We start from the raw sequence: 15,330 nt of genomic DNA, 5'->3' as shown, positions 1-15,330 counted from the left end.
TGAATCCTAAGTCGGGTGGTTCTCCTCAGATGAAGTTCTTGTTTGCTCCTTTCGTTAGCTTGCGAACGCCAAGAGTTAGGTATTAAAGTCGAATATCTAATCTTGTACAAGATGATGGATGAATGTTATGAATATATTAAACAAGACAAGGTTTTATCCCATAATCCTCTCTTCCCTGATGGGACCAAAAGCAATTTCGTGTTAAAGGATCACTGAGATTTAGCACCGCGCTTTCATGATGTATTGTGATGATATTTAATGAACTCCATAGCTAAGTGACGTTTCCAGAATGAATTTATTGTTGCTAGCAATACGATAAATTTTGATCTAACATTTCATAATTTTAACGGTAATTAAGGTCTTATCACGTATCCTGCACAGGAATACTAACTTGTAACATGTGATTATTAGCCATTGAGAAATTAATTTTAAAAATTAAAATCTGGATTAATCTTTTATACATTTATTTATTTGAATAAATTTTTAATGTATGAACATTTTAAGTGATGGATTTAAGCTGCTTGGTAAAAAGAGCGAGTCGCCAGAGGAAAATAATTCGCCGAATGACATTTGAAATCCTTATATTAATTCCAGTCTCTTCGATTATAAATTTTCCTTTATTGCTATAACTGTTCTCATAATAACATATACGCATGGGACTCCGCCATAAATCATTCATTTTTGAGAAGACATTTAATTTATGTTCAGCGGACTACTCCTTTGAATGTTCCTGGAACTTGCAGGATGGTTTACAATGAAGCCGCTCTGCAGGTTATTTCATGGCAATAATACAGAAGTATTTTTTGTATTGGACGAAAAGGAATCGGTCTGTGGTGTTAGAACTAGCCCGGTCTTGGAGAAGACATGATAAAGATGATGTCAGGAAAGAAATGGTGAGGGTTAAGGAGCAGGCAGAAAATTTATGGCAAGCCCGTTGGGAAAAAAAGGCAGAGTGATGTATTTAAATGATATCTCAAGTTGGATGATGAAGAAAGATAATAAATGGCATGTTTCGGGGCTATACCAAACAATGGCTGTCATGGATTAAAAGATAAGTTGCAACATTAGGCTTGGTTGAGAATGGTAATTTCGATGTGGTATGCTGGAAATCTCAGTGCATGTCATAATAGTGTGTGATCTCTATGATATTCCTCTCGAAGAGGATTAGAAAATCAAGTTGGGTCTTTCTCTTGGATGGTCTAAGAAAGTTATTTGAGTGTTATGAAAATTATATGGCGTTTTTGTAAGAGATGTTTCTGACATTCATTTACAAAGAGGAATTTAGAGTTTTGTGTTGAAATTAGTAAAAACTTTTATTTTTACAAAATTTTCGAGATATATAGTGAATTATATTTTTATAAAGAATTTTAAAAAAATTATATGTATAAAAGAATTTTGTGAAATGTGTAATATGAAATTAGAGTTGTGTATATATATATATATATATATATATTTGTAAATGGCGCTGTGAACTATTCATTCCCTCCAAAAGTTTGTCTTGAATTTATTTAAGCCATCAACTTATACAACGATAGATGGATGTTTATTCTAGCAATCAACTTTCCTTCATAAATTTGAATTTATGTTCCCTCAGGTGCATAGTCTGATCAAGAGGAAGAATCCCATCAGCATTGAGCTTGCTCAAACCGTTAAAAGCCTTATACACCTCAATCAGATCACCTTGAAGGTGCCTAGTTTCCAGCCGCTGCAATTTGCAGAACTGAAGCTCTTTCTTAGTAAGAGGACCCCTTCGTTACTTTCACCAATCTCGTTGCCCTTCTCTGTACACGCTCAAGCAACTCTAAATTCTTCCTAAAATGAAGCTTCCAGACCTGTACGCAGTATTCAAGGTGTGGCCTGATCATAGCCTTATAAAAAGAATAATCACCTCCTTATCCCTGCTAGAAAAAATCCTGTATACTGTGAATGTGAAGCTGTAAACATCCTTTATTATTCATGATACCATTTTGCGATATTAATCCATTTAATAATAACTCTTAAAGCATTCACATATTTAATCAATTATTAATAAACAAACGCGTTTGAAATATATAATCAGCAGAACTTGTTTTCTTATTTTTCTGAATAGTTTTCTGCAGCCATAAAAAAACAAACGCATGCATACCACATGCTGCTATAGTGAAATGTATAAAACTAGCAATTTAACATATTAAAATATGAAATGTAGATTGGGAACTTTCAACAGCATTATTTTTCTGATCTGTGCTTTTTGTTTCCAGTCTTCTTCTATTAAACCTTCTACTTGCTTCAGTTCACGAGAATAACTTCTGTTTTGCATCTTATAGATGAACCTCCGACATTTGAAGACCTATTCTCTGACAGAACTGTCCATCCGGGCACTATAGTGTCCCTAAAATGTACGGCCACAGGTATTCCATTACCGCAGGTCACCTGGAGATTAGACGGATTACCTCTTCCAGAGAAACTAAGATTTCGAGTTGGAGATTATGTGACTAGCGACTCCCGCGTGGTGAGTTACGTCAACATTACCAGCATCCGTCCTGAAGATGGTGGTTTATATCAATGCAAGGCGACCAGCGAAGGAGGAAGCGAAAGTCACGTTGCGAGGGTGAATGTGTTTGGGCCTCCAACAGTTAGAACGATGCCTAACATCACTGCTCTGGCTGGAGAGGAACTCGTAATTCATTGTCCTGCTGGCGGGTACCCATTGACGTCGATTATGTGGGAAAGAGGTAAAGTAATTAAAATAATTGTTCCCTATATTTCCTCCTCCGATTTATCCATTTTGGTTGCTGATATCAAATATTCAGACCTTGAGTTCTCTATGCAATATAGCATATCCGTATTTTGTTGATTTAATTACACAGAATTTTAAAAAATAATAACTTTCCTGTAGTCTAAGCCCTAATCTACAATTACAGTATCTGTTTGTGCTTAATGGATGATGTTGCGCTCCAGTGGAGGAATTAAAGTGAATCCAAGCTTCACATAAATTTATGAATTTTAGGTATTCGTCATATTTTTGCATCCCCATCCATAGAAAGATAATTATAAATATCACACTATTTACAATTATTTTTCTCATCACTTGGCACTCGGTTCCTAAGTGGTGAAATTGCCAAAGATGGAAGCCAAATTTTTTTTTGTCTGAATCATCAAAAATAAAAATTGAAACTTGTCATATAATTTATATCGACGCTTAACAAATTTACCATTGCCAAAGTTATCGATCCAGCTACCAACTAAATATTCCTGGATTGTCATTAGCCACACACATAGGTAGTTTATTCCAGTGGTCATTAAAAGATGACCATACGTAAACTTCTAAGTTTTACGAATGGTTAGATTCCATGAAGTTCCTCCCCACCGCAATCAAACTGACTGGTCTATGGTTACGCATTTCATTCTTAAATCTCTCTTTGTATATTGGCAAGATATTTGTACTTCTCAACAGAAGAAGAATACAACTGAGTCCAACGAGGTGATCGTTGTACTCAGTTCTATTCCTCTTCCGTTGAGAAGTCCAACTGAGTCCAACGATTACCTCATTGGGCGCACTCCTCCAGTACGACCAAGTAAATATCATTGGTACTTTGGAGCCTTACCAATTAAAACTCTGTAATATCAGCCCCACGTTACCCTAAAGTGCTCAGACGCATTGGCACAGTATCCCCAGTCCAAAATGTACAAAATGAAGTTTCTTGCTGGTCTTAACAAAAGCTTGCAGTACAGCTCAACTTCTGCTATGCAGGATCTGTCTGGATATATTCCACTCCATATTTTTGTAATTTATAGAGGACTAAACTAATTTTATTAGAAAAAAAATTAACAACTTGATTCATGGCATAATCATCATCAAAAACTTCATCATTCTCTGAGCGTCAGAGGGCAAGAAAATACTGATTAGTAAATGACCTAGATAATATATAGCAAAAATAAAAAACAAAAATAAACACCAAAGGCCTTACAATTAAGCCATTTATATCCAATCTAAATTTTGTAATTTTTGTAAATAAATCCTCTTCAAAGTGATTCACTCCAAGCTTATCTACTAATTTTCTATTAACAAGACATGGTCCTTGAGGTTGTCACAGACATTCTCTCAGATATGCCAGACAAGCTGTACTTGCTACCTGGGAGTCTAAAACGCTGATGGAACTGATATTCGGGTGACACTCAAGTCAAGTGGACCCAATTTCGGCGACGTCCGGACGGTCTGTGACAGCCAAATCCTCTGCTTGCACCTTCACGATGGTGGGACTGTTAGTAATCCTGGGTATAACCTCCATGCATAAGCACATGGTGGGTGACCACCCAGGTGTGAACCAACGTAAGCAGGGGTCTAGGTGTGGCGCCCACACCACATGGAGGAATGCCGCCCCTCTATGTTACCAGGCAGTACTAGGTGGTAGATGACTCTCATCAACCGGTGAAATACCACCACTTTGCTTATTGGAGGCTTGAAGTGGTGGAACCCATGTTTAGTCTCTAGAGCTAAGTTCCGGTCAACCCTTCCCTATCTCTTCCATCATGCAGTATGATTGATGACTTTTGAGGTTATGATGAACGTCGTGGCGAGATCCAATATTCCTTACATTTCGAGGGTACAGCTCTAAAACGGTTTTCGCAGGCCGGCCGCTAGTTAGTACACCGGACCGAACCTATCGGTAACTCTCTAGGAGGCTTCCGGATCAGCTAGTGTATAATCTTGCTACCTCTACTCTGCCAGATAGTGACTGGAGGGAGTCCGAGTAGTGTGTATGCGGGGAGCATTGTCGAGGCCACGTTATGTCAAGGATCTGGGTATATTCTTACCACATGTACGCCATATCCAAAAATTTCATTACTTCATACAGCATGTCCCACCCACTTTTTCTTACTATTGAATACACCATGAATTGCCAAACTAATAGAACAAGCTTATCTGCGAAAAGATCTAAACCTCCCAAGGATTTCCTAATTCATTTCACAAATATACGTGGTCTCAATTCTAATCTCAATGATGTCCATTTCCACTTGCAGTCTGCCAAACCCCATGTACTTCTTCTGACAGAATCTCAGTTATCGGTTGATTCAACTACTGCTCATCTCAGATGCCCAAATTATTCGCTGTATGATTCCTTTCGCCTCAAAGGTGGTACTTGTGCATATGTCCGTTCTGATATTCCCTGTCAGAGACTTGGCAATTTGGAATCTCCTCTCTTTGATCTTCTCTGGCTTAAAATCTCTCTACCTCATTGTGTCAAATTCATCTGTTGTCTCTACCATTCCCCAAACTCCACTAATCACTTGGAGCTCTTTGACTTCCTCTCGTTGCAACTTGACTTTCTCCAGTCCAACTTTCCTAACAGTGAGGTAATTTTCCTTGGTGATTTTAATGTTCACAACTCCAGCTGGCTTCCGTTTTCTAGTCACACCGACCCAGCAGGTCGAGATGCTGAGGCTTTTGCAATTACTAATGACCTAGCACAGATTGTTCATTTACCTACAAGAATACCGGACAATCCGAATCATACAGCCAATACGCTTGATCTTTTTCTCACAAACAACCCTTCTAAGTACACGGTCGAAGTAAGAGGTCCTTTAGGCACTTCAGACCACAACTTGGTGATTGTCTCTTCTCCAATGGAACCTTTATCTCATGGCTATTCCCAACCTCGTGTTGTTTGGCATTACAAGAATGCAAAATGGGATGACCTGCGAGACTTCTTTTCTTCTTTTCCTTGGTCGGATTACTGTTTCAAAACTCCTGATGTCAACGTTTGCTCAGATCGTGTCAGTGAAATTATTCTTGCAGGAATGGAATCCTTTATCCCACACTCCACTTTAAAATCTCGTCCTTTATCTAAACCTTGGTTTTCCAATAAATGTGCTAAGGCTGTTCAAGAGAAGAATGTTGCTTATCGTAATTGGCTTGTTTCTAATTCTTCAGTTTCATTTTCTGCCTACACCAAAGCTCGCAACAATTGTAAAGCAGTTATTAATCAGTCCAAACTAGAGTTCGAACAGGCTAAGAGTAGAAAACTTGCTTCTTGCCCTAATGGTAGCCGAGCATTCTGGTCTCTTGCCAAAGCTATTGGCCGCAACTTTTGCCCATCTCTGCTTCCACCTCTGTCCAAACCAGATGGTTCTGTTGTCACTTCAGCCAAGGATAAAGCTGACCTGCTAGCATCCCATTTTTCTTCCAGCTCATGTATTAATGATCTTGGTAAAACACCTCCCACCATTCCCAACACGGTCCATTCAATGCCTCCTGTGGTCTTCCGTCAAAAGGATATCAGAAGGATTTTGATGAATCTTGATGCTAAGAAAGCTCCAGGTCCTGATGGTATTTCTCCACTTGTTCTCAAAATCTGTGCTCCTGAACTTACTCCTATTCTTTGCCGCCTTTTTTCACTTTCTTATTCCAAAGGTGTTTTTCCTTCTGCTTGGAAATTTGCTCATATCCAGCCAGTTCCTAAAAAGGGTGACAAATCCCTCCCATCCAATTATCGTCCCATTGCAATTACTTCTACTCTTTCTAAAGTAATGGAGAAATCAATTAACCGCCATCTCTTAAACTACCTAGAAACCTTCCGTCTGATCAACGATCGCCAGTATGGATTCCGTCAGTGTCGATCCACTGGTGATATTCTGGCTTATGTTACCCATTTATGGACTACTTCAATGGAAAGGTTCGGTGAAACCCAAGTAGTTGCTCTTGACATCTCAAAGGCTTTCGATCGTGTTTGGCATAAAGGTCTTCTAAACAAGCTTCCATCTTATGGTTTGCCAACTGTTTTTAGTAATTGGTTATCCAGTTTTCTCTCTGATCGCTCACTGAGGGTGATGGTAGATGGCTCTCTGTCTTCTAACTTCTCCACTAATGCCGGTGTCCCCCAAGGTTCAGTTCTTTCCCCCACTCTTTTCCTCTTGTATATCAATGACCTTCTTCCATTGACTGGAAATCATATCCATAGTTTTGCCGATGATAGCACATTGCATTCAACTTTCCATTTTGAGAAACCTTGCCCTGCTCAATCAGCTTCAACTTCTCGAAAATCTGCTACCAATTCCTTAAATGCCGATCTTCAGGTAATTCTCCAGTGGGGCAAAGACAACTTAGTTGATTTCAACCCTTCTAAAACTCAGTCTTGTCTTATATCTCGCAAAAAGGATTCTTCTGCTCCTATGCTTATCTTTAGTGACACTCCAATTTCTAGGCAAAAGGATATATCTCTTTTGGGAATTACCCTGACTTCTAATCTCTCTTGGCACAAGCACATTACAAATATTGCTTCCTCTGCATCTAAAAAACTTGGTTTTCTCTTTCGCTCTCGGCGTTACTTTTCTTCCAAACAGCTGCTCACTCTGTATAAATCGCAAATCCGCCCTGCCATGGAATATTGTTCCCACATTTGGGGTGGTGCCCCCAAAACCTCTCTCAGGCTTCTTGATTCCATTCAGAAGAGGGCAGTTAGGTTAATTAATGATTCATCTTTAACAGAGTCTCTCCACTCGCTTTCTCATAGACGTACTGTTTCTGCTGCATGCCTCTTCTACAGATATTTCCATGGGCACTGTTCTTCTGAATTGGCTTCTATAATTCCCGCTCTCTCTTTCAAAACAGTCCGAACACGTGCCGCCACCAGCCAACATCCATTTACTGTTCAACTTCAAACCCACAGAACCAACTTTTCATCTTCCTCATTTATTCATTCAACTGCCGTTTTCTGGAACAACCTTCCTTCATACGTATTTCCTGAAAATTACAATCTACAGAAGTTCAAGTCCAATGTCAACAAATATCTTCTTTCGTCTTCTCAACCTCCAACCCAAGCACGGTACTAAGTACTATAGGTTCTAATACCTCTCGTGTTTGGGGTTCACATAAAAAAAAAAAAAAAAAAAAAAAAAATGGTCTTTAAATCTTAAGTTAGTCAGCTTCAAACTTTCTGACATCAGCTGTGATACCCAAGGATATTGGGCACACGTTCTCTATTGATGTATAAATTATGACGATCTTCGATAACCACTTTTTTTCTGTTACAGGCATCTTAGCTTTTGGCCAGGAATGAGGATAACTTCCAACAGCTTCCAAGTTTTGCAATTGGGTTTTTAAAAATGGAGAACTGTCAGCAAGCCTCTCTGTGCGTTTCTCTAATAGCATATATAGATGAAGGATGGAACTGATCACCTTTTATGGTAAATCTTTTAAACAGCCTACGTAACGTGGCTGAGTTAGTTGGTCTCAGTCAAGGGTGGCATGGTGTCTTCCCCTGAAAACTTAGGTTTTCGTCCAAGAAACAGAACACACGCAATTTACAGACATGATAGATACGACTCAATATGACCTAAGTCGCTGATGCGTCTACACCAAAATAAAAAACCGTTATAACAACAAATTTATGTGAACTTAATCTACATGGACTATGTACTGGACTTTCCTGCTTTTCTATGTGCTCAAATTTTTGAGAATATGTTATACGATATTGGACTATCAAACTTCGTCTTGATATGGATTCTTTCTGTGGAATCCATTTGTTAGTACTAACCATGAAATTATTTTTAATTTTATTGTTTATTGGATAAGTTTATCTATTTGTACATCATTTTTTGTTTTTTGCAAGGTATAGTTTCTAAGGGATTGCTGGTGTCACACCAGTTTGGGCTTCTGGTAGCACTGGATCTTGCTGACTCTACCAGAAGAGACTTCTCTTTTGGTACTGCGGGATTTTGCTATGGTAAGGACCTTGGAATTCTACCAATGATGCAGGATTTACTCCACTGAGGAAAGTACGTGAATATTTGTGGTCTTTTTCCTCTTGGCGTGGACGGGTTATTACAAGCAGCCTTTCTGGTGATCACCGCATACAATGCGCAAACAAATGTTCATGTGTGGCTATGTTAGAGAGTGCTGTATCATTCCAGGGTTAGCAGGTGGAGATGAACTAACTTGGGAGCTAAGCCAAGATACAATTCATCTTCACACATAGAAGATCGATACAAAGTATCCATTCACTAGAGCTACCTCGACAGGATTATCCTCTTTGGTTCTGTCTATGAATTTAAGCTCATAGTGTACTTTTACTATCGTGGTCTCTCAAAAGCTTCGGAGTACCTGGAGTGAAATCTGTCGACCAGCCCAAGTGATTCACTAAATATTGAAGAGGTAATTATAAAAAAACTAATTAAGTTTCGGAAAACTGTCACAGACATTTCAATGCCTCACTTCTTCTTAACTGAGGGTTTTCTTTGTTCTTAATCCCATCTTCAAGCCTGTCATACTGCGTGAATTATAAATGACTACACGAATCATTTCCAATTAGATATCTCCAGACAGTGAACAAACACCTTATTAAATGAGATGTGTTGTCGGTTTTCATACGAGTATAAAAAATATGTGAAAGGCATGTCAGTTATTTTCATTCAGTTTTTAAAACGAGACAGTTTCCCAATGAAAAAAGGGGAATTTCACTTCAAAGAGCAGCTCGCTACAGTTCAAAAGCACTTTGGCATCTGAAATATTTTTATTAATTATTTCATTCACTACGAGCATTCTGATGGAGGCTTTCTGTATTCTGGAAGAGTGAAATATAAGTAAGAAAAGTAAAAAGAGAAATATTCCTCATTACAGTGAAACATTATTCTCTAATACACAAAAAAGATGGAGAGGAAAAATTACACATTCCAAAGAGAAGTTATGTTGTCTCCCAAGATGTTTCTTCGCATTTGAAAAATTCGCATTTTGATAAAGATTTAAAACTCCGAGTATACAAAAAAAATGTCGAGTACAAGAGGCAAAGAATAAAATCTCCATACTCAACCTTTCTCCAGGTATTGAAAATAACCAGTTGGAAATATGCTAGAAAAATTTTTATTAGGAGTTATTTCGATCAAAAATTACTTTTTGTTGATTAAAATACTTGGAATGCCCCCTTGCTGTCAGAACTTTTGATATCTTTGTAAAAATATAATCGAATAATCCCAGTTCAGTTGCCCCGTGATTATTTTATGCGTCCTGATTAATATTTTTAATTCAATGGAGAATATAAAAGCAGAGCTCACGGATTGTTTAATCTAACACATTTATGGTAGGTATAGAATTATAAAAGTGGGACGGATTACCCCATTAACGTTCATACAATACTTGATTACCTTTATAATTAGTAGGATTAACCGTGTTATCTGATTATAACTAATTCTAGCTATTCATTAGTGTGCAGTTAGGCCATCCATCTTTTTTTTTTTAGAGATAGAGTAGGTCTTAATATATCAGAGTCAGAAGCGAGAAGTAATAAACTTCTTTCATATGTAGACAGCCGCCTGCTGCCCCAGACGCACCGTCAACAGGTGTTCCCCAACGGCTCGCTGGTTATAAAAGAAGTGAATAAGAAAGCGGACGAAGGCAAATACTCTTGCATCGCTCAGAATAGAGAAGGGATCAAAGCTGAGAAAGATGTTAACATCCGAGTCATGGGTAAGTAGGGTTTTGCAGACAATATACTCACGCTTAAGACTAAGCAAGAATTTCTCCATCTTTATTATTACTAAACTAACTGTTGGTGTCAAATTAGGCGCATGCTAATTGAATTTTTAATTTAAATTTAAAAGTTAATTTAATTTCTAATAAAAATTAATTTTTACTGGGCAGTCAGTTGAAGAAAACCGCATTTTTTGTCTGGCAGCACTAGGGGTTACCTCCCAACTCTGCCAATTGAAGAATAGTTTGTTTATAAAATAACACGATAATTCCCAAAATTTATAATTTGGTTAACGATGGCGCCACCGCTTTCTCTAATGTGAATGCATTCCTTTTTGTTAAGTGTTATAATTAACAGCTGCTTCATTCACTCGTTTCTTTCTTCTTTCTTTCAGTTGGTCCCAAAATCGAGCCATTCAGTTTTCCCTCTGACCTCGAGGAAGGGATGAGGAGCATTGTCATCTGCCCAGTACTGTTTGGAGATCCTCCAATAACTATCCACTGGTTAAAAGACGGAGGAGAACTGCGGTCAGAATTGCAGGCCAAGATTGATATGATTAATGTTTTCACGTCGACGTTGACCTTTAATTCCGTAGGACCTCATCACAACGGCAATTACACGTGCGTAGCACGGAATGCTGCAGCGTCCGTCAATCATACAGCGCTTATGGTCGTAAACGGTAAGTGAATGAAGCCGTGAAAATGAAATAAAAATAATTAAAAAAGAGAGGATGGATGCTTTTGTATTTTCGCTTATCTATCGATCTATTTATCGGTGTCGTTTTCTTTTCTAAACTCACCCCTCGTAATTGCTTTGACTTTTGATGATATTTGTCGGCGCGGTTTACACTTGTTCGAATGACGAGGGCTGTTGAAAAAGTAGTGGAAACTCCTCTGTGGATGTAAAAGCTGCTGATTACATGAAATCGTTCATACTGTATTTTGAGCACGTAATAGCCTTATGTTATTATTGCTTTAATGATAGAAAGCTGTTGTTTTAAATTATCCCTAAATTAATGGCCTTATGTCATTAGCTGCAGACTCTGGGCGACTGATCGATAACGCCTGTACCTAACACACGCGATTCGATAGTTCATGAGTTTCCAATACATAAATTGCCCTTATATGGGCTTTTTGACTCACTTTAATGTTGAATTTCCCTTATTCGGGGTTATCAATATCACGAGCCTACAAATTTAAACTTGTAGAATGCATTTTACATTCTATTAATTCCTTAACTTTCTCTCAGTGTTCCGTCATCTGCCTGCCCACTTGTAACAACTTGAATCGTAATGACCAGATTTTCACATTTGCTTCTTTTGGAAAGTTTATCGAGCCATTCAAACTTTCATTAAAATCGGATAAAACAGAAATCCAGCATTTTGTTCCATAAAATCTCAATAGAGAAGGGGTGTGTGTTTAAACCGGAAGGCAGGAATAGATCTTTCGGTTAAAAACCAAACTGATGGGTATATAAACTACCTTGAGGCAAAATCAATCGAAACCCTCCATAAAGAAAAGATTTCTAAAGCTTTTATATACAAATATAGACAAAACTCAGTATCAATACGTTGATACTGAGTTTTGTCTATATATGACGCTGTCAGAGGCTAGCCCCATTCAATATAGCTATATGTATCTAAACCATAATTGGCAAAGTCATCCTTTCTGATAAATAAACGTGGGCACATTCAGGACACGTATATTCAATCGATTCTTGGTGGCAGTGATCTTCCTTAACTTTCTCCCAGAATCTTGTCTGATACTGGTAGCTTCCTTTAAAATTATATTATCTATGTTCTTGTTTGTGTGTGTGCGTGTACGCACACACACTCACAAGTATAATACTGTATATGCTAGTGCGTTGGATGAAATTATGTTTCAGATGTTCTGGAATTACTCAAGAGGGAAATGTCGGAGCGACTCTAGACATTCAGCCCACGTCCTGTTTGTCCTAAGAAAGGTTTTAAACTCAATTACGTTCCTGTAGTCCTTTAGGAGGGTATAGTGGAACAAAACATAATTCACTGTACCCTCCTTACTAAAACATTGTCATAAATTTGGAAGAGAATAATTGATCCTTTTCACTTATTTAAGAGAACTTATTCTAATTTAAAATATTCCTCGAGTATCCAGATGAAAAACCCCTGAGGTATTGTTTTATAATTTAATGCTCTTGAAATATAACTCGTGTATATTACGTAACTTGTTTTAGTATCACGTGAGAATTTAATTTTCTCCAAATTGGAAAAGAAAAGCATCTTCATTAATAGTTTCTTAAAGATAAAGGATTAATTTCATCCATAAAACGGACTATTAGAGGTAGGAAGATTCTGGCATATGTGTACAGATGCTCTCCTCTGTTAAACTGAAGGAGTATATTTTATTGGTTCTTGAGTAAAGTTGCTTCGTTATAAGAATAACAGTTACCTTATTTATTGATAAAAAAACCCGTATATACACATCAGAATCGATAGTATTTTGCCTTTCCGGCTCTTTCTTCTCTAGCTACACGCACGACAGTCTTTCTCATCTTTTCTATTCACGAGACTTCAGATCTCTCCTCTTTCCCTTCTTTTAGTGAGAAGTTAAGCCCCTTACTCGCATCCTTGCCATTTCTGCACCTCTTATTCTTTCTTTCTTTGTCCTCATCCATCTCTCGCTCTGTCTCTTCCCCTGAGTTTCTGCCCCTGTTTGCATTGCACTTGAATTTCTAGGAGTTATTCCAAGTAAATTACACCTGTCTCCTGAGGTGCTTTTTGGAGTTTCGACCATTTGTGAAGTGCTTCAACCCTTAAAATAGAACATCCTATTTATTTCCCCCAACCCCAGGAGCTGTAAGGAAATGCAGGGCTGTATTCCGCACCATTTACCTTGGAGCTCAAGACGAAAAGAGCCCTTTTTTTTACTTATTGCTCTAACTCTCACTTTCTGTCTTTTTAGTTCCGCCCTTCTGGAAGACGGAGCCGTCCGACCGAGCCGCTGTGATGGGAGAGAGTGCCACCGTCGACTGCCAGGCTAATGGATTCCCTGCGCCTCAAGTGAGGTGGAAAAAAGCCCAAGGTACAAGTGAGTCTTTTAATCGTAGGGTGCTCCGGGGACTACTGTTGTGGAAAAACCGGGTCAACAGTGTCCCCGAGGTAAAAGGGTTCGTAATTATTAGATCCGGAAGGGGGGGAAGTACGAGTGGGGGATAAAGGTCACAGGGTGTGTTCGTCAGGGTGCAACCAACGAATTAGTTGCGAAAAGTAATTCCCTATTGAATCTGCAGATGGAGCCACCGTCGAATCGTGAACTCAGAGAATTTCTCTTCTTTCTTCAAACAGTGAAGGCTACACACTATTTGTATAGTGCATAGTAAACCTTAGGTTTTTCTTTTGTTGATTCCACTCAACAAATATTCCTTCGAAAGATTAACGTCAGGGCAAGTACAGCGACCCCACTATAAACATTGGAAATTAAACGTAGACTTCGTAGCTTTCTTTGGGAGGCTGCGGTTAGCTTTCCGACTGAGGAAAAGAAAATCCAATTGGAGAAAACTTGAAAACAGAATTTTATATGAGGAAACACATGTGTTCGAAATGAGTCGCTTTAACAGAGCCTTGTGCAAACAAAGAAGACTTTTGAGCAGCTTTTTGTACAGCACAACCTATGGATACTTCTCAAGCATTCTAGCAATCATTTTATTGTTAGTTTCGTGCCATTTCGCACTCGCCTGTTTTGCCAAACACCAATACAAAAGAAACACCGAGTTGAAGACGAGAAGAACATCTGTACTCCATGATTTTCTTTTTATAGGTGCATTGCACCAACCCTCTTTTTTGTAGGGTGTCAACACAGAAAATTGGAGAAACAGCTGCAAGATTTAATGGTAATTCATGTCTGCGAAAGAAAGATGAATCAACAGACTTGATTTTAACCACAGTTCCCTTCCTATATTACTACTCCGTATTAAACGAAAAAGGCTTAAACCGTGGATGTAGTTTAAGTATTGATTAAAGAAATTTTCTTTGTAAATTTCTTAAAAGATTTTCGTTTATTTCACAATATGTTCAAGGGTGTTTTGACCCATTATATTTGGACAGGATTTTCCCTTGACCATTTAGAAGAGCTTATTAGAATGCACTGTCCATCGTGGTCCTTAATTCAAAATGCATTTGTTGGAAACAGCAACCCACTGAGCATTACCATATGTGAGGAATATGAAGATTTTTATGCAAGATTTTATTCGAAGCGGGACATCTCATTATAGCAGATCTTGAGAAACTGAATTCAAGTTCTTTGTATTAAATGCGAATTTATTATATATTATTTGCTGTCATTTTAAAAGTTTTGTGATCAAGTTTTACTTTCGGTAAACCATTATAGGAAACTAAGTTTTAATTTATAACGCTGACATCCGATTTTCGCTTCTGTCTGTAATGGATTGAGTAAAACAGTGGAAATGTCAAAGATGTAGGTAAAATTTCGCGTTTATGACATTCTACCTATATGTTTTTTCCATTAAAAGATGGATCTTTGCAGCATCGCATTAGTAAAGTATTATATTTCTGCACTGCTAAGAGTTCTTTAAAATAAAAGGAAAAGTATAGTAACCTTACCGAATACCACCAAAGATCAGTGACCCCTTTATTCAGCAAACTAGTTTTAAAGTAAATAAATAAAAAAAATAAAATAAAACTACATGAGATAGAAAACAGCAATGGAAGCCAAAAAAAAAATGGGAGGAAAAGCTTTTAGAAAAATCACCCTGTTCACTTTATTATTAATAAATTATTATAATTATCATCATCTTTCAACGATTTAGGCAAAATGGCCTGTTCCGGTCTCAGGTCAATAAATTAGCCATTATATTATCGCCCGGCCCAGCGTATTTGTTTAAAAAT

The 15,330-nt window shown here is 37.9% G+C and overlaps 1 protein-coding gene across 3 annotated transcripts in view; it reads left to right on the top strand.

The window, feature by feature from the left end:
• The window catches only part of LOC150084399 (cell adhesion molecule Dscam1-like), a 395,640-nt gene that overhangs the window by 239,213 nt on the left and 141,097 nt on the right, over positions 1-15,330 (top strand). For all 3 annotated transcript variants that reach the window (XM_090375205.1, XM_090375204.1, XM_090375206.1), the window contains exons 7-10: positions 2,307-2,714; positions 10,280-10,441; positions 10,840-11,124; positions 13,388-13,507. In XM_090375205.1, the coding sequence (XP_090231331.1) occupies positions 2,307-2,714; positions 10,280-10,441; positions 10,840-11,124; positions 13,388-13,507 (975 nt within the window). The remainder of the gene's footprint in view (positions 1-2,306; positions 2,715-10,279; positions 10,442-10,839; positions 11,125-13,387; positions 13,508-15,330) is intronic.

Source organism: Mastigoproctus giganteus, chromosome 6, assembly GCF_048544385.1.
Source record: "Mastigoproctus giganteus isolate SK-2022 chromosome 6, ASM4854438v1, whole genome shotgun sequence".
Lineage (NCBI taxonomy): Eukaryota > Metazoa > Arthropoda > Arachnida > Uropygi > Thelyphonidae > Mastigoproctus > Mastigoproctus giganteus.
Note: the sequence above shows the minus strand (reverse complement) of the source record. Positions and strands in the feature narration are given on the sequence as shown.